At 38.1% G+C, this 19,581-nt stretch overlaps 1 protein-coding gene across 1 annotated transcript in view; it reads left to right on the forward strand.

The window, feature by feature from the left end:
- LOC111871617 (G-protein coupled receptor GRL101) overlaps positions 1–16,372 on the forward strand; it is a 203,147-nt gene extending 186,775 nt beyond the window's left edge. Inside the window, exons 22-30 of the mRNA XM_023864843.2 lie at positions 1,541–1,612; positions 2,110–2,308; positions 3,442–3,640; positions 4,723–4,870; positions 5,999–6,090; positions 7,218–7,435; positions 9,587–9,764; positions 12,123–12,303; positions 14,864–16,372. Of these exons, the coding sequence (XP_023720611.1) occupies positions 1,541–1,612; positions 2,110–2,308; positions 3,442–3,640; positions 4,723–4,870; positions 5,999–6,090; positions 7,218–7,435; positions 9,587–9,764; positions 12,123–12,303; positions 14,864–15,071 (1,495 nt within the window). The 3' untranslated portion in view covers positions 15,072–16,372. The remainder of the gene's footprint in view (positions 1–1,540; positions 1,613–2,109; positions 2,309–3,441; positions 3,641–4,722; positions 4,871–5,998; positions 6,091–7,217; positions 7,436–9,586; positions 9,765–12,122; positions 12,304–14,863) is intronic.
- The last annotated feature ends 3,209 nt before the right edge of the window (positions 16,373–19,581 follow it).

Raw genomic sequence — 19,581 nt, forward strand, 5'->3', positions numbered from 1 at the left:
GCTTGAACTGTGCTCATTAATCTGTCAATATGATGAAAATATTTGGTAACACAGTCTGCATAAACTGAGGTCATGAAGCTGTTTCAGAAAGTTTGCCTGTGGAGGTTATGAATGTAGTAAAAAAGGTAAAGATTTAACTAATTAAGCACTATGCCATGAAGGCATAAGAGGGAGTGGATGTATGGCTCCACATTTTCTTGACCTCAGTGTTAATTGGAGGTGAGTGGTCAGCTTCACGCCATGGATACTTTACCCTCCCAGGGAAAGAGCACCTGATACCCATAGGACCCCTTGGTCATGCAGCTCATAGCCAGTCACTATACCAAATCTGCTGTTCAGGCTCCCACGATGTAGTAATTGTAATAAAATGCATAATTACGAATCAGAACAGGTTAGATATTTAGGGGCACTGGCCTATTTTAAAATTATGTCTCACATTGTGCTGGAAAAAGCATCTCATGTACATATAAAAATGTAAGCAGCCTGTCCCATAAAAGCACCAGTAATTTTAAAGTTATACATATAACTGAAATACTTTGATAAACTTTTCTTTGAACAACAAAAGCAACAAAAATGGGTATGCAGTTTGGAATTTATGCCAGGAGTCTATATAGGTCAGAGTTGTTGAAAACAGTAACATAAGAATTTGCAAATATGAGTTAGTGGTAATACAGCAGGTTGCATGAAATAATAGCTTTACTGAGCCAGCAGATAATATACATTTTTGTTCAAAAATGGAATATTTAGGTTTAAGATGAGAAAGTAACAGGAAGGTGGATAAAATGATATAATTGGGAGGTTCATAATTTGTACCCTTTGCAAGATATTATTAGGATGATAAAGTCAGCTAGGATTAGATGAGTGGACACATAGCATTTCATACACTTAAAAGAAATCAGAAATGCATACAGAAGAGGTCAGAAAAACTGAAAGGAATATACCAATTTTAAGACCTAGACATCTATCTATCTATCTATCTATCTATCTATGGCTCTACAATCCTTTGTTGGACTGTGGACACTTTTTTCAGTTTCCTAATCCTTTACACAGTTTGTAGGACTCCTTGGAAGGGGCATAAGTCTGTCACAAAGATCCAGATATAAATGGTTAAAAAAAAAAGATGATTTTTTTAAAGAAATACATTGTGAGGATATACACTGGATTAATGTGGCCTAGGATGGTGCCAAGTTGTGGGCTGTTGTGAACTTATTGAAAAAACTTTGAGTATTAAAAGTCAAGGTATTTCTAAAATAGTTGAGTTTCTGTTAGCTTCTCAAGAAGGACTTTGGCTGAATGAGTAGATTGTTTGCTTATGTGCCTGTCAGTCAGTGAGTCAGTTAATTTTTAGACATTACTTGAAACATAACTTTAGTACCAAAACTGCTAATAGACATTAAATTTATTTATCCGTCTGGTACTACTTTTAAATGCTTATTTCCAGGTTGCAAACATTTACAGTTTTCTGGCTAAATATAATGACATATGTAAGCAACATCACATAACCTGTTTCAGATATTAATTTGAATGTTTATTTGATCAGGGATCTGAGTAGCAACACAATCAACGTAATAAGCAGTAATGTGTTCCGGAGTGTAGCATCACTCAATAAATTGTAAGTTACATTTAATTTCAGTATCTTATTATAAGCGTACACTTGTTAGATGTCATAAATTTTTATTCATGGTTCGTAACATTATGATAAAGTCATCACATTTAAATAATGAAATTCTAGAAAGCTCTCACTCATGAAGTTTAGATAAGGCTTATTATTAAATATATTGGTATTCTGAACTTGAAATACTTAATACTAAACCAGAAGGAAATAGGAGAGTGGGAAGACCAAGATTAAATAGTTATTTCGTGAGTCATAATGTATGAAGACTGCATAAGATTAGTTATGCCACCAGGAGGTTAGTGGAGCAGTCACACTGTATACTTCTATTCATGAAGTGACTGGTTCAGATCTTGAAACAATCAACATAAGCACCTAAAAATTATGAAATATGTGAGATACTTGAAAATTAGTTTTACTGCTTAAGAAGGCAACTAGAAACAATGTAACGTTCACAGTTTCGTTCATGCTCTGATTGAATTGTGTGAAATGTAAAGGATAACTGATGAGTTCCGGTTCTGCTGCTTGGCAAGACATGTGGAGCTATGCCTTCCTCCTCCTGATGAATTCTCATCATGTGAAGATCTCATGTCAAATCTGGTGCTGCGCATCTGTGTATGGGTGTTGGGTGTGCTGGCCACATTTGGTAACATCTTGGTTATTGCTTGGCGCATACGTTTCAAACATACAAATCAGGTAACAGAATACCTTAGATCAGCACTTAAAAAAGAGTGCAGCTTGAATATACTGGCAAGATAACAAAATCAACTTACTCATTTGCTTTTTATATATACTTCATACAAACATTTTTATAAGAGATATTCAGAATCTCTTTATGACTCTGTATCATATCTTGAAAGCTTAATGTTATTAAATAAACCGAACTGGAAGTTCATGTGTTGGTTTGTATGATTGTAAAATGTAATCTCTGACACTGACGGAAGAAAATGGAGGGTGAATGGGGACAGAGTGCTGAGGAAATATTTGGATCCTAGAATGCAAATTTCACCCTTCACATGAATATTTCAGGCACCCTACTTTGTGTGTAACATATACAGAATTTTTTAAGTTGCAGAAGTTCAAGTGAAGGGACCACTTGTGGGGAATAGATGGGAGCAGGATATTAAAAATGGACGTTAGCTAAATAGATTGTTAGACTATGTTACAGCTGGCTCAGGATGGAAGTTTTGTGAACATGGTAATGAACATTTGGGTTCCATAAAAGGCAAAGAATTTCTGGACAGAGGGGCAAAGTATTAAATTTTCAGGATACATCCTGAGTTTTAGCAAGAGTAGATTCTAAAGGGTTCTGATGATGGTGTATTACACTCAGAATTACTAGTTATTAGAATACCAGATGATGAACAAAGTCCAGAAACCCAGTAATTCTGAGTTTTAGTGAGACTGTTAGTTTAATATGAGATGAATGTGTAACAAGCATTCTGTTTGTATAGACCAAATTTAAATTGGATGAACATCTAATATCAAATCCAAATACTTCCAGTAGTAGTTTTGGAGTTTTGGACATTAAATATATGGACTAGCAGAGAAGCATTACCTTTCTGTCATCCATTCATTTCATGATATTTGCATAAAGAACACATAAAAATACAGATACAGGTATTTCAGCTGCTTCCACAATTTAAGTTTCTGCAATTTTTTAATTAATAATTTACAGTAACTTCATATATACCACTAGACTTTCAAGTTGCTAAACTTTTGGCACTGAGTCACAAAGCATAAACCTATAAATATCATTTAACCTTAATGTAATATTGAAACAATTTATTCTTGCTTATTACAAATTTAGAATGTATATTCTTTGTTAGGTACACTCATTCCTGATCACAAATCTGGCTATTGGAGATATGTTCATGGGCTCATACCTGCTTATAATTGCTGGAGTGGATGCTCGCTACCGTGGTGTGTACTTCATCCATGATTCCACTTGGCGAAGCAGTGAACTATGCCATCTGGCAGGTTTTATCAGTACCTTTTCCAGTGAGCTCTCTGTGTTTACACTTACAGGTAAGTAGCATTTGGCAGGCATAATATTCACTGTAGCTCCTCACTCTCTGGTTATGAGGAAGAAGGTGGGTTCATATAGTGATGGTTTTAGGAATAAGACACGTATGCACATGACATAACTTTTTTTTTTTTGCTACTGTGGTGGGCCTAAGTCCCTTGAACTGCAGCCACTTCTGGCCTATTGTACCAGCCCCAGATGATAGGTGAGGGTGATTGTAGAGCAATTGATGGAATGAAGATTGGCAGGGGAAACAGAAGTACTCAGAGAAAACCTGCCCCAGCGCCATTTTGTCCACAACAAATCCCACTTGACCAGACCTGGGATCAAACCTGGGCCACCGTGGTGAGAAGCCAACAACTAACTGTTTGAGCTATGGCGAGGATGCACATAACATAAGAACCATAACTCCCCTTGTTTTCTTGTCTTATTTTGGCTACATTTTCTTCTTCCTCCTCTTCTGCTGTCCAGTTTCTACTTTTGTCTTCTGTATCTTCTTCCTTCTACTTCTTTCCTTCCTTTTCTCATAATCATCCTTTTCACCCTTCTCCTTCTCCCCCTCTTCCTGCTCTGTCTCCTCATTATTACCGAGAATTTCAAGTAGTTCATACAAAGGTGACAGAGTAAAAGTTGGCCAAGATTAATCAAATATAATGGGGTGTTAAAAATTATTTTATTTGATTCCTGCTTGAAATGTTGATGTGTGTATGTCCAGGGCTCTTTTTTTTGTACTCTTACTAGGATCAGTATCTTTTCCAAGGAGTCTTACCTAATATCTAGAAGATGCTTTATTTTTTAATTAATTAAAATACCAGAACAACATGAAAGCTGAAGAAGAAGAAGAAGAATGTATTGAATATGTATAACAGTACAGCATAACTAGTTACAAACTGTTGCTATATGTTTTGAATTTGAGTCTTTGTTGACAGTCTACCTAAGAAATGTTGTAGGCTCCTCATACTTGGTATTTGCATACTGGTTTGTTTCCAGAAACCGAAGTGGAAGAATTAATGTTAAAACACAGCATTATATTAACACTTGACATATCTGTAACAAAGAACTCAATTTCTGTGTTCTGTGGCAGTCATCACACTGGACCGTTTTCTAGTCATCATTTTCCCATTCCGAGTGCGTCGTTTGGAGATGCCAAAGACAAGACTGCTGATGGCATTGGGATGGTTAGGAGCAGCCATTTTGTCTGGTCTACCTCTGTTACGCATTGACTATTTTCGGTTAGTATGCTTGCCATCTGTTCATTTTGTCACACAAGATGGAACATAATAATTAACTCCATGACTCTGATACGCACTTTGCTGATTGAAAAAGTCCTCACCTTTTTATGGAACCCAATAGATTTGCTACTATGTTGACAAGAGACCATCTCTGCATCCTATCCTATACGAGTTGCAGTTATATTTCTGACACACAGCTATTAGTTGTAAATGTACCTCGTCTTTTACCCACAGTGCAACAGATTAGTAGGTGTAAAGCTGTGTATTGATTATTCTGAATGCGTTTTGGTGAAATGCCAGACACAGACCAAAAGAAGAAAAACTTCTGCACATTATTCTCCTAGGGTTTGAGAAAACAATCAGTTCATTAAATTACTGTTACGCTAAACATTGCTTATTGCCTGAGGTATATGTGATATTTGCTCCACTTCTTTCATCATATCATTAGTTACTGATCAATATAAACAAACTCCGTGGTTTTAGTCTGCAAGAAAACTATACTGACCAAACTGCCGCTTGTCAGCGAAGTTAATGCTAACTTTAGAGGATAGTGTGTGTTGCATGGTCAGCACAAGTCCACACAGCCGTTAATCTCTGTCTTCTTGATCAATACATTTATTGTAAATGTTAGTGGAAGCCTTTGAATGATTTCAAGATCAGTATTCTCACAGTTCAGTGATGTCTACATGTCTTGTATCGTTGCATTCTGTTTGTGGTGCTTACAAATAAAAATGGAGAGGTTATCATCACACAAACAAATGTTTTTGTTGGTTGAAACACAACATCAGGTGATTCTCGAGGAATATACAAATATATTCTATCACCATTTGTATATTCCTCAAGAACCACCTGATGATAGCCTGTCTGGGCTGAAATATGTTGTGAATCAAATAATAATAATAATAATAATAATAATAATAATTGAAGATGCCATCTTCTTGGATGTGGTGTCGTGTAGATATGGTGTAAACCGACATTCCTCTGAAACGTTGCTTTACACAATATCTACATGATGCCACATCCCTCAATTCTCACATAATAATAATATTTGTTTGTGTGATGATCATCCCTCCATTTTCATTTTATGTGTGTGCACGTGTTATATGTGCTGTTTATTCTCTGTAACAGGAATTTCTATGGGAGATCCGGAGTATGCCTGGCTCTACACATCACACCTGAAAAGCCAAGTGGCTGGGAATATTCTGTCTTTGTATTCTTATGTGAGTACATTTTCATTTTAAACATCCTTAATCTTGATACTAGATAGGGGTGAGTGAGGCTTCATGCTTTGGCTGCTTTACAACTGGAGGAATGACCTCCAGAACATATTGGATCAAAGGGTGGTAGACTTCAGAATTGATCTAGATTCTATGCCTCTGTAGGAGAGTAAACCCCAATTATCCAACTCATAACCAGTCATAATATTGTATTTAAGTATGCTGTTCCATTAATATATATTTTGTATAGACATACAGTGCAACAATTTTAGCAAGATAAGACAACACTTGAAGATGGCTGTGTACAGCTGAAACGTGTAATAAGAAATAAGGGTGGCTAGATAATAAGTTGCATTTAAGACAGAGATATGTGAATGCACAAAAATCATAACCAGTCACTTTACTGACTGAGCTATTGAAGTATAGTTTAAAAACTGGACCCATGCCTTGCCTGTCCTTGTGTAATGTTTATTCCACAGCAGCCCGTAACTGTCTCTATGTCCAACCCAGCTCCTTTCTGCCTGCCAGTGAACAGCCATTCATTCAGGATTTAGATTTCATGACAGTGTCAGTCAGGCAGCTAGACAGAGATTCTGGTGACTTTGTACTGGGAAATGAGCGTCTATTTTCTAAATTGTGGTCTCGATTGTTCCTTTTGTTTATTTACTTCTGCTGTGTATCACTGGTTTGATATGTTCTTCATCTAGCCTTTTATCTCGGGCTGCTGGTTTCCATGTTCTTATTTACTGGTATTGTGTTATTGGTTTTTTTTTTTGGGGGGGGGGGCGCTTAGCCCCAATAACGTGCCACTGAGTGGATTTCATACCACACCAAGGTCAGTAGTTACCTTGTTCAAACAGCTTTGTTGAATGTGGGCCTTCTTGGCCCTTGCACCGCGACCTACAGTGGTCTGTTGTGCGTAAACAAGCTTGTTACTTATGTATTATTCTTGTCTATCATCGTCATCAAGTTCCCATCAAGTTGATGATACATCAAATTTAGCATCATATAACAACATTATAAAATTTAATATTAAATTAATTGCAAAAATTAGTAATAACATTTAAAACCCGTTCTGTCTTATTTTTATCTTCCTGATAATTTATGCTACTGATATGTGTAAATTTCAGTTCTCAACTTAATATCATTCTCGATCATCGCTCTGGGCTACTTGTGGATGTATGTAGTGGCTCGAACAACTCAGCAGGCTGTGCAGAAGGAACAACGCCCATCAGATAATGCTATGGCTCGACGCATGACCCTCATTGTGGCTACTGATGCTGCTTGCTGGATGCCTATCATTCTTCTGGGGGTTCTCTCACTAGGTGGGATCACTGTACCTCCACAGGTAAACATAATTCTGTTGCTTTTATATATTTCTTACTGCTAAATTAACTCTTAAGTGAAGTTTCTCCCTCCCAGGTCAGATTTTTCAGTATATTTAAAAGTAACAGAAAGAATAACTCAGTAATTAGCCCGCAGGCTAGTAAAGAAATTGGCCTGAAAGTAAATATGCAAGGTGTAGTTATTACATAACAAAACTGCATGCACAGCTGTCAGACTATTTCCCCCATTGGCAAGCAGAATGAGTGGTTGTTGATTGCCAGCCAGGCATTCTACCCCTAGATTTGTGTTGTGTATATATTTGAACATGTTCCCTTAGTGTAGAATGGGATGACTTTATGTGAAGAAGAGGTTTTGTTGCATATCAAAAATACGTTAGGATGAAAAATTTAATATATTAACATATGATTTTTAGCAAAACTGAAACAAATTGCCTCTGAAATGTACCAGTTGTTACCTCATATGTGTGGAGAACACATCCTGCTTAGGGCATATGTTTCTGAATGGTACAACAAATTTTTATAAAGAAGGGAAGAGGTGGAAGATGATCTACAACCTGGTTGTCCAGTCACACTGAAAACTGATTAGAATATGGTAAAAGTGAGGACTCTTGTATGAAATGATCACCATCTGAGCATGAGAATTGTAGCACAAAAATTAAATATAACCATAAATACCAAAAATGTCGCAAAAGCATAATAGCAATAAAGTCATCATAAAACTATGTGTAATTATTTACATGCTTAAATAAATATGTCTTGGAATAAAAATTAGTGAGGTTCAAAATAAAATAAGGAGAATAATAAATTCTGAAAATGCTTGTTATAATTTGGTGTTAGAATTGTTATCAGCCAATCTACATACTGAAGATCAGAATATGATTTTGCTATTTATTTATTTATTTACTTACTTAGTGTAAATTTACCAAATTTTACTTATAAAATGTTCTGTTTTTTAAAACTTAAAGAGACCCTGGTGCTGTTCCACTCATATTCAGGGATTGACATAGTAAAATAGGCACATCTATGTACGTTTTTAAAAATCATGTGAGTGATCTCAGCCAATCGCAGACACAAATGACTTCCAGGTTTTCAATAAAGACTATGCTTTGAGGAAATATTAACACATTTAAAAAGGAATTAAAATCTTTTTTGCTGAAACATTCCTTTTATTCTGTAGATGAATTTATGTCTTTTGATTCATCAAGTGTGTAAATGTAATATGTAGCTGATTAATTTGTTGTATTTGTGTAAAGACAATGAAATTAATGGTAACTAGATTTAGATAATATTATTCAGACGACAAACCCCCTATATTAGGGTGGTACAGTGTATTCTGTAAAGATATGCACAAGATTTAGATGTAAAACTGACAATTTCCATATCCAAATGGTTGTAATACCTGTATGTGTGGATTGTTGAATGATAATAAAAATGAAATGAAAATGAAATAGTTATTGGGTTAATTTATACACTTACATTTTAATATGACAAGCATGATTTGGGTCATCTAATTTCAGTATATTCTACTGCCTTAGGCACAGAAAATAATTGCATTTTAGCATCTAATTTTAAAACTGCACCCAATGTTGATAACCATATTTCAGAATTATTAGTGATTACTGTATCAGTAACTGCACTGAAGCAGATATAAACACAAGGTGGTGAAGCAGTGCTTTATTTTTAGGAAGAAGTTTACCTAATTTTTCATTTAACAAAAAGGTGGCAGTGATATGTTTTAAGATTTTTGATAAACTATATACTTTAGAAGATACTTATCTCGTTAAATTGAATTCAGGAACCAATTTACTGAGCAGGTTGGTGTAGCAGTAATGCTCCAGACTTGTGTTTAGGGATTTCAGTTTTAGCCAGCACACTGGCTGTCCTGGCTGAGCTCTTGTAATGGTGTTCCATAGTCCCTCCAGACAAATGATGTGACAGTATGTTGATCAGGCCATGACTGTATCATTCCAATTCATTAATCACCAGTCATCCCACTATTTGATGCTATATAATTCAGATGCTGACAGTCATAAGTGAACTCCCAAAAGAATCAGTTAAATAATATAGTAATTTGCTTTATGTTAAGTATTGTACCTGATTTGTGTACAGTATGTCTGTATGTCTTCATTTTCTGTCTTCAATTTTTGTTCAAGGTGTTTGCTTGGGTAGCAGTATTTGTCCTGCCATTGAATGCAGCTGTGAACCCTGTCCTGTACACCATTTCAACAGCACCATTCCTGGGACCAGCACGGCGGGGTCTGAGGACATTCAAGCGTTCCTGCAAGCTGTCACTGACAATGGACCAGCGCCGTACGTACTCCTCCACACTGGGTAAGGTTATGGCAGGTCCGCTGCATGTTTTGAGATGCGGACCCTTGGCAGTAACTTGTACTGGGTGGGAGGGATTGTCCATCATATCCATTTGATTCATCATTTGAAACTAACCCTTGCTTTCCATATCACTTGTGACAAGACTAACTCATCTAAAGTTATAGAAACCCTGATGACTGACTGCAGCATTATGACATAAAATATAGATCTCCTTAAGAACTATGGCTACTGATTGAAACATTTTTCAGCATGGTAAATATTTAGTAAAAATATAAGGACAAATTATGTATGACTATTCATTGTGATTAGCCTTCAGCAGTAGATTTGTAACTATAATATGGTCATCAAAGGTATGCTGTACCAAGGCCATAGAGGAATGCAAAATATCAAAGATTGCATTTGATATATATATACACTTGATTTATCAATTGATCTAATCCTTTCAGCTACACTACAGCCCTGAGGTCAGCTGAGCCTCTAACAGAAATGAATACCAGGAGTCTTCCTTGGGGTAAAGGGTGACCAGCGCATAAGGCTGACAACCTTACTGCCATCTGTGAGCTGACTGTCTAGAAAATATGGGAGCCTCAACGTCTCCCAACCCTATGGGGCTATAGTGTGACTGGAAGGATTAGATCAATTGAAAAATCGAATTATGTCATCAGGAATTGAACCCATGACCATTCATCTTGTAGCATAGTGCATGACAGGCATGATGAGAAACTGAATGACATTATTTGCACAGTACTTCTACAAATTCTCAATTATTTCCATCTTATCTTGTTCCTTCTTGGATTGAAATGAAAAATGTTCCCATCAGAACAAAGTGCTTGGAGGGATAGCTGTATATTTTTTAATCTAATATTTGTACTAATACTGAGATTGATAATATTAGTAATAGAAGCATTATCACAATGAAGGATTTAGGAGTTTTAACAAGAACAAAGCAATTTGTGTGTGTGTGTGTGTTCTCTGGATATCCATCTGCATGTGAGTATGTGACTGTGTGTGCATGTGACTCTCAGCGTGTCTGCACGTGACTCACTTTACATGCCTGTCTCTGTGTGCATCATTATGATATCAACCAGCAGAGAGGCAAGTAAAGTACACAGGCCAACACAAGCACACATGGACAGATGGACACCGACATAGCACACACAGAGCTAGATACAGACAAACACACAAACCAACATACATAGAAACATGCACTCACACTCACATGAACACACATGCATCCAGAGAGAGAGAGACAGATACAGAGACATACAGGCACAAATTCAGACAGATGCACATGCATGCTCACACATACATGCAAACATGGACACACACAGTACCAAGCAGTTCTATACATATGGAGGGAGACACACACAGAGATATACATGCACATAGTGTGATGGGGACACAGACTTACGCAGGATTGGTATGTGTCCATACACAAACATGCACAGTCATGCAAACATACAGACACAGATGCATCCACTAACACATGCAGAGATATGCACATTATACTCTGTAAAAGAGAAACAGACATGCATGCAGGCATGGGCAGGGCAAACAGACACATGAACACACACAGACAGACACACATATGGGCCAGTGTGCGCACACATACACACAGATACTGCTTTGTTCCCGTTCTTAAAAGTCCTAAATCCCCAGTTATGATAATCCTATTATTACTATTACTGTTGATCTTAGTATTGGTACTGTTAGAGATAGCAGATAGAAGTCATATACCAAGGAGAGCTACAGATTGGGTGGATTATGTCAGGCAGTCAGAAATGGAATTATGTTATTTTCACAATACTTGAATAAATTGGTTGCAATGTCACACACACACACACACACACTTCTTTCTTCTGTGTTAGCTTGTTAGAGATGTATTTTTGTGAGTGTTTACAGATACATATGTTTTATTTATTTTGTGGAGGTTGTATGAAAGTGTGCAACCTCTGAACATTGATCCATAAGGTTGCCTCCACACCCTGTGATGCAGCTGTGTTCAATCAGTAGCTTAAGAATAAGACCTTAAGCTGAATAACAACATTTATACAATTCATTCTCCTAATTTCATTATAAGCCTCTTTCTCTTACCAATGATGTGAAAGGTAAATAATTTTCTGTGTACATGTCTGATTTTTGGTCGAAGTGTTGACTATTGAAACTATAAGAAAAGTATTTCAATTGAGGTCAGTGTAACTTGGACCCATATTTTCTGTATGGCAGTATATAGCTTCATATATCTTGCATGAATTTTCTTCAGAACAGTACATTAACTCTGCCTACAACTTATCTGTACAAAGTTGTAGTCATGGGAAAACAAGAAGATGTACAATAACACTTTTGTGTTTTATATAGGCTCGACATATGCAAATAACTGTAGTCGCTGTGATCTTGACTACAACCTGTATCCAAGACTGGAACAGACGAATGGGAAACTCCAGGAAGATGGTGGGAGCTGTCACTGTGATGATGGAAATGAGATTGACACTGAGCAGGATATAAAAAACGAAGCAACTTTATTTGCACTTAGTAAAAGGTAAGAATTTATTCCTCTATATTTTAGAGGACATCTTGCTTTATTGTAATGCCAACTGAACAAGGCGACCAGCATTCAATGCAATCAAAAATATAATTATAATTACTCATTGTGTTACCTTTTGGGTCACATATTAAGGAATGAAAGCTTTTCCTCTTGGCAGAACCTGATGCCTCTTTCAAGGTCAAAGGGTTGAGTGTGCATAGTTTTAACTAAAATATCACAATATTGACCCTTTGCATGTTGTTTCCAACAAATTCCACCAGCACCTCCTGCCTTTCAGTGTCGTGGATGTTATCCACTTCAATCTGCCATACATGTACTCCATTCTACTTTAATTCCTGAGTGATCAGAGTTGGCAGGAGTGACTCTTTCACTGTAGCTGACTCATATATATATATATATGTATATGAATAAACTGGAGAATTCAAAATTTTAGCACAGAAATGAATGTAACTCAGGAACTTCTCCAACATGTAAAGGGCTGACAAACCCACACATTTGTTTCATCCCTTTGTTCCCGAAGCAGACAGCAGTAGTTCTTTCAAAATGTTGGTAGTGTTTGCATTTCTTGACTTGGGGCTACATCCAGAAGGTAATGCAATGAACACTGCTTGCTATTAACACCTCAAGTGTCACATAATTATAATGTATTCAATCAGCCTTTCCAATAGAACACCGGGTTTTATGACGTGAACATGCTTGCTTTCAGATGTAAAATACTTCTTTCTTCAAGATATGATAGTCCTCTAAACAAAGAATAGCACACAAAAAAGTCTCAGTTACAACTCACAATTCATTTCTCTAGATTGGTATACATATTAACGCAAGATTTGAATTAGTATGTGGGGCACTCGTGTCAACGTGTGTCTTTGTCATTACTCCTATGACAACCCACTTCTTCGGAACAATTTGTTGGCCCTGAAAAGGACCGTGGTTGCTGAGATGATTGACCGGTGAGGTAGCGTGGCGCGCGCCGGTAAGGAGAAAGGCTTGCTGCGGTGAAAGGCTAGTGGAAAGGCTAGGCCGTGGCTGGAGGTTGCTTGATCGCGGCGCGGCAAATGGCGGAGGTTGCTGCCGGTGGTGAAAGGCTAGTCGAGCGCGGTTGTAGGAGCCATGAGGCAGTGGCTACGCCAGAGGCCCAGTGGGTCGGACCGTAACGCGACCACCGGCGAGTCCAGGCGCTGTGCCCCAGTGAGTCGGGTGTGAGAGCGCTGGAGGGCCGAGGCAGTCGTGCCCGGCGCAGCCTGCCGATGTTTCCGAAGACCGAGCGCTGGCGACGAAGCCTGCTGGCTGAAGTTGCTTGCTGAAGTGAACTGAATCGAACTGCATAACTCGGCTCTGGGGTCGCTCCTTTTTATACGCTGGTCGGTGGGGCGGAGCCAAACTCGAAAGTGAGGAGCAAGAATTGATTGGCTAGCGCGCGTAATGGTGTAGACGCGGGCTATCGCCGAGCGTAGTATAAATGCGATCGTTTGAAGCAATCTGATTGGTTAGCGCGCGTGATGGTGAAAAGTGATGTGAAGAGCGAGCGTTGCAGAAATGCGTGATAATGTGGGATGTTCCCACAAGTACTTTAATATCTACTACTACAGGGAGGTTTTATACCAGCTATACAAGTTCATGGCTCTGCATTTCATAGTGACTGGTGCACTACTTGCTGCAAGGCTCATGCAAATTTTGCCATTGAATCAGCATGCCTGATGGGAGATAAGATTTAGAATGAAGTAGTTACAATTCGCAGATCACAGGAGGTGTTGAAAATGCTGTCCTCTCTACATATTTTTCACAATTAATTGTTTCATTGAAAAACACAGGTACAACAATCCTTCTTGCACTAGAATTTGACACTCCAATCTCTTTAGCTAGACGTTTCAGTGATTTTCTATGTGTCTCTTCAAGTCTGGACCTTATGTCATCTAACTTCTGCTCAGTAAGAACTTATTCTTTTGTTTCTTTTCTATTAAGAGTCCCATTCTTCGAAGTTTATTCATCAAACTGTGAATTGTTTGTCTGCTGGGAACTCTTTCATCACAAAATTTATCTTAAAATTTTCACCAACACTTTTCAGCAGATCCATATTTCACATAGGTATCATACAGAAATACACATTGCTCTAAAGTATACTGCACTATGACGCTAACTTACTGTAACTGAGAACAGAGCTGATAACTGCTGCCTACTGCTGACAAATCTTGAACAAACTCTCACACATGAACCGCACTGCTTGCAGTGAAATATAATTAAATGAAGAAGTCTACAAGTTAATTACTTCCCTTCATTTCAAACGTTATCAGCTGATTCATCAGCATAATTCATATGTGCCTCACAGCAGGAGGCCCACAGGCCGCCATGAAGCGCAGAGCTATGAACTCATCAAGTTACTAAAAAAATCTCCCTGTATAATTATTTCTCCATTATGTGCCATAGGAAACATGCAGGAACTGTTTGAATTAGATCAGCAACCAGCACTGTTATAATGTAAGAGGCATGTCAGCATCATCATGATGAAAAGCTACGGCAAGACAGAAGAAATTAAAGTTAAGTTTCTTTATTTCAGACATCAGAAAATACACAGATGGAGATCAGGATCATACCGTAACACTACAAATGTGGCACGTTATTCATCATCTGCTTCTGCTGTTCTCTGGCAGTCTAGTAGCTGTAGGCATGTCAATTCAAGTATCGACACTGCCATCTCTACTCGGGGTGAGGTTATCCCTCTTCGACGCCTCCACAGTGATTCTCGTGGTAATGGAAACAAATGACAACCGGTGGGAAAAGGACGGGATAAACGAAGTAAAGAGAGGTTACGGCAGCTGTACGACTGACTCAAGCAGCTCTGCTCTATTTGGAAGGTGTATGGTCACCATGACTGATGGCATAATTCAGGATTATCAGTGTCAGAAGAAGTAAGGGTAGGGACTGAGTTAAAACGCACAATGAAATCAGTAAATTAAAAGAGAATATTATTTCATCTGTTCAAAATCATATTCCTGTTGCTTTCGAACTAAAGAAATTTAACAATTTTCAAGATGATCTGTTGTGATTAGATCCCAAGGAAAGGGAATAACCAGAAGGATTTTAATCTGGAGTAGTGACATACCATGTATGAATTTCATATGCAGATTTGCGTGGTAAATATACAGACAGACTGTATTCCCAGGCTTAAAAGTTTCACATAAAAACAGTCATTTTACACTATTTTATATTAAGACAAATAGTTGTGGTGTTGAAGCCAATATGTGAAAGCAACATTCCTTCCAGACATCGTACATCTATTAGAGCATTAAGAAGCTCTCAAACAGATAACATAAGAAGACAGGAGAAAACAAGAATTGCCATAATCACTAATGGCAGGTGATATCAGTGCATTTTCAAGCCCATAATACAGTGTGTGTTAAAATTTTATATATTTTGCTGTAGGTATTCTAGAGGTTGTGAAACATGAACAGTTAATGATACGAGTAAAAAGAGGAGATAATGAAATCTAAACCATTTGCAGTAACTCTTCACAGTCTCTTGAACTTCATGAAGATCTACAATCAGTGTATTGTGGAGTCAGCATCCAGAGAGTAAACACACCAAACACAAACACTTACTATATAAGAACCAACCTGGTTCGTAAGACAGGAGAAAACTTTGTAGCTATGAAACCAAAGCACAGCTATTTATTTATGATTGAGAGGCATAGACAATGAGACCAGACAGCTCAGATAGTGACTTATGACCAACTAGTGACAAAACTAGGAAGATTAGGATCCTAGCATGAGTGGAAACTTCCTCCTCTTCTCACCATGTTCAGACCCACTTGTTGCACAGTGACTACAGTGTGTGTAGCTGATGATTCATCTAACACATTTCCAAATATTTCATTGATGTTCCCTGAAATGGTAAACTGTGTTATTTTTACCTTAGCATCAAATTATTGTAATATTCTGCCTTTAATACTTGTTCACATTGCAGTCCTGTGAATCTCACAAAAACGAGATGAGAAGCTGAAGTTGAAGTTCTTACATTTGATAATAAATGAAGCTGTTGGAGCAGAAATAGAAAATATTTTAATAAAGTCAGTTTCCACTGTCCTTCCTTTCTTCCTTCCTTCGGCTGTCAGCAGGAGCTGGTGGCTCTCGAAGAACTCAGAAGACAAAGGCGGAGGGGTCGATATGTTGAAAAAGAGATGCGCTGGTAAACACCCCCAAACCCACGTGAAGATGACCGTTTACGTTCAAAAGGTGTAGTGCATAATAAGAAATAAGAAGTAAAACGGCTTTAAATATAAGTCTGTGTGACAGTTGAATCTTATGGCTATCAAGAAGCCCCTGCCCCATGAAGTACTTTGTCGCTCTCTCTATAGCTGTACAACTTGTTTCAACTCTGTTCTCTTCTGAAGATGAAGGTAGAACGCTCCACCAAAACGCTGATAAACATCTACCAGACTACATGGCGTTATATCAGATAAATCACTCATTTTTACTTACTTTTCTTTTTGATCCTGCAAGGATTATAACCAAATTTGTACGCCTGTAGTAGTAGGTTGCACTGCTGTACACAAGCAGAATTCAGCGGGCTTCTAGAACAGCCATGTCAAAACATGCGGCCCCTCAACTTTTACAGCTAATTAATATTAAAATCAATATTAAAATTTTAGTAGAAATATTTTTTGTAAAGACAGTTTTCCAAAAGACCAGAAGACAAGAAGACTCACACAGACATAAATTAGCAGGCTGCAGGAAATTCAATGTTTTGCTATTTCTAACATAATTTCTTGTGTAATCTCTCTTTTTACATATTGAAAAGCTGTTTGATACTTGTCAAAAATGGCATTCTCTTGCTTTTTAAAACGTAAGATATGTGACTTTAGGTAATTGTATTGAAATTATTCCTAAGTAATAAATAGAATTAAATTTCCTTGTATCAAAATCTAATATATATGTCTATTTTGAAGTGCGGCCCTGAACTATTATTTATAGGGCTGAGGTGGCCCTCTGTACAAGTTGAGTTTGACATGCCTGCTCTAGAAGCTTGTCAAAATGTTGGGAGCTCCGCTGCTTTAATTAGCAAAGAGCAAGAAACATCTCTGGGACATGAGCGAGCGGCATGTCTAGTCAGCGACACCAAGATAATTCCAGCCGCATTATTTATTACAGGAATAGCACGGTAGGTGGCTTCCGTCCGCCATTTTATCTTTTCTGGATAGACCTTATCTACCGCTAATTAATACTGAAACTTACACAAGAACAGTCTGCCATAATCAATTAAACCTGAGTAGAGGCGTGTAAACAGAGAGCAGATAAAGGGGGACCCGTTGGCCTTTCCTCTTACGAGAACTTAATTTACACAGCACTTCAACTTCAAGAAAATAAGGAGGGACAGGGGGTAGAGAAAGAGAGAAAGTAAGAGAGAACGAATTACGTCTCTCACAGGTGAAAAGCAGAACAATACAATATTTTATATGAAATATTAATAAAATATCCTTGGCACTAATTCCCTTTCGGATTAATGATGACGAGTTGAAAAATATTTTTTTTTATCTGCACTCAGCTGGTAGGTCCGGGTTTATTGGCTGTTGATTTCTTTGTGTGCATATAAATTTTCGATTGATTTTTGAGCAAGCTGCATGGCACGGACTGTACCAGGCGAAGAACTGAGGATAATTAAAAACTCATTAGTGCAAAATTACAAGCCTTTTATGGATTATTGTACCAATCCTAGTTGATGGTGATTGTAGAGCAATTGGTGGAGCGAAGATTGGCAGGGAAAATCGAGGTACTTGAAATCTGCCCTACCGCCACTTTGCTCCCACCACAAATACCACGTGACGAGGCGTGGGAAGCTAGCGCAGGAGTCGTGTAGTTCAGAATAAGGGACACTGCTGTGAGAACAATGCAGTGAGGTCGCGGGTGTCATGAAATGCCAATTTGTTTGGTCACTGAGCAGCTGTTTACACAGAATCAGCACAATGAAAGTGGTTGTGATGTATGCCATCAGTGTAGAATTCCGTACCTGTAGGCAATAAAGAACTTCATAGAAGTAAATGTACAAGTGGGTGGCTATAAGAGGCAGTGGAGATTTTTCTGCGGCCAGGGACCATACAACAGTGCGTATAAGTTCAAATTAAAATTTCCATTAGTATAATCAAACCTGTTAGCACATTTTTGCCGAGAGAAAATTAAGAGTTTCGGTCGAAAACGAAACGTTTACGCCAAGAGAAAAGGAGTGCCACGCATTGTACAACGTATGTATAAATGAACCTACCCCCCCTCAAAAATGCTAGTGTATATCTAGGTGTGGTTGCTGCTGGCACGTATGTACACGTATATGCGACTGAGAGCAAAGAAGGGTATGTCCTCAGAACGCTGCAGCGATGTCCGGATGCGATTGAGACGCAGTGTAGGCGCTGGAACAAAATAAATGAAATTTTATGTCAAGAGAGTTAGATCGGTTGGGTGTCATCTCATATTGAACGGACGAAGAATCCCCTTCGTGAGTCATGTACAATATGTGTATATTTCTCGGTAAGAGGATTAGATACAGAAATGATCGAATCCAATGTCTTCACAACATTTATTAGGGCATGTCCTTCATTGATAAGTGAGAGATTAAGTTCTAAGATCAAATGTACCGTCCACAGAGCATTATTTATGTCTGCAATACCGTATGCTTGCCTTGGGATTTGTGGCAAATACCCACGTTTCGAAAGTGCAGCGCTTAGAAATCAAGGTTCTCCGCGACAACAGCACTATCGCAAGGCGCAGAGCGGTCAGCAACCAGAAGCCACAGAAGATCGTGAAAATGCAAATGTTCGGAATTCTGGATAAGGCGAAGCCCGACAGAACAGGATTAAATTTTGCGGCGGCGAAGCTTTCGATCGTTGAGGTGACTAAATTGCCGGTCTGGCGTGAGCTAATGAAAATAAGGCAGGATCTGTCGCGGACTGACAGGGGGCTTAATTATATTGCCAAGAAAGCCATGTGCAGTATGTATGTATAGTTGTAAAGGTTGTGACATGTAGTTTAGAGGAGGAAGGACGAAATATAGAAAGTAATTGACTGTGACAAGTGAGAAGGGATAGACCCGTCTTGTCATCAGAAAGGATTCGTATTAGAGGCCAAACTCTGAAGCTTACGTCAAGACTAAGATCTGGTCATGAGCGTTTGATTGGGCTCTAAATTAAGACAAAGTGGCTGGTCAACCGTCAATGGGAAAATGACTTTGAAACGAAGCAAGTAGTAAAGAGGAACTTTGTAAAGGTAGAAACGAAGCGGTTGGATATGT

Source organism: Cryptotermes secundus, unplaced genomic scaffold (genome assembly GCF_002891405.2).
Source record: "Cryptotermes secundus unplaced genomic scaffold, Csec_1.0 scaffold327, whole genome shotgun sequence".
Classification (NCBI taxonomy): domain Eukaryota; kingdom Metazoa; phylum Arthropoda; class Insecta; order Blattodea; family Kalotermitidae; genus Cryptotermes; species Cryptotermes secundus.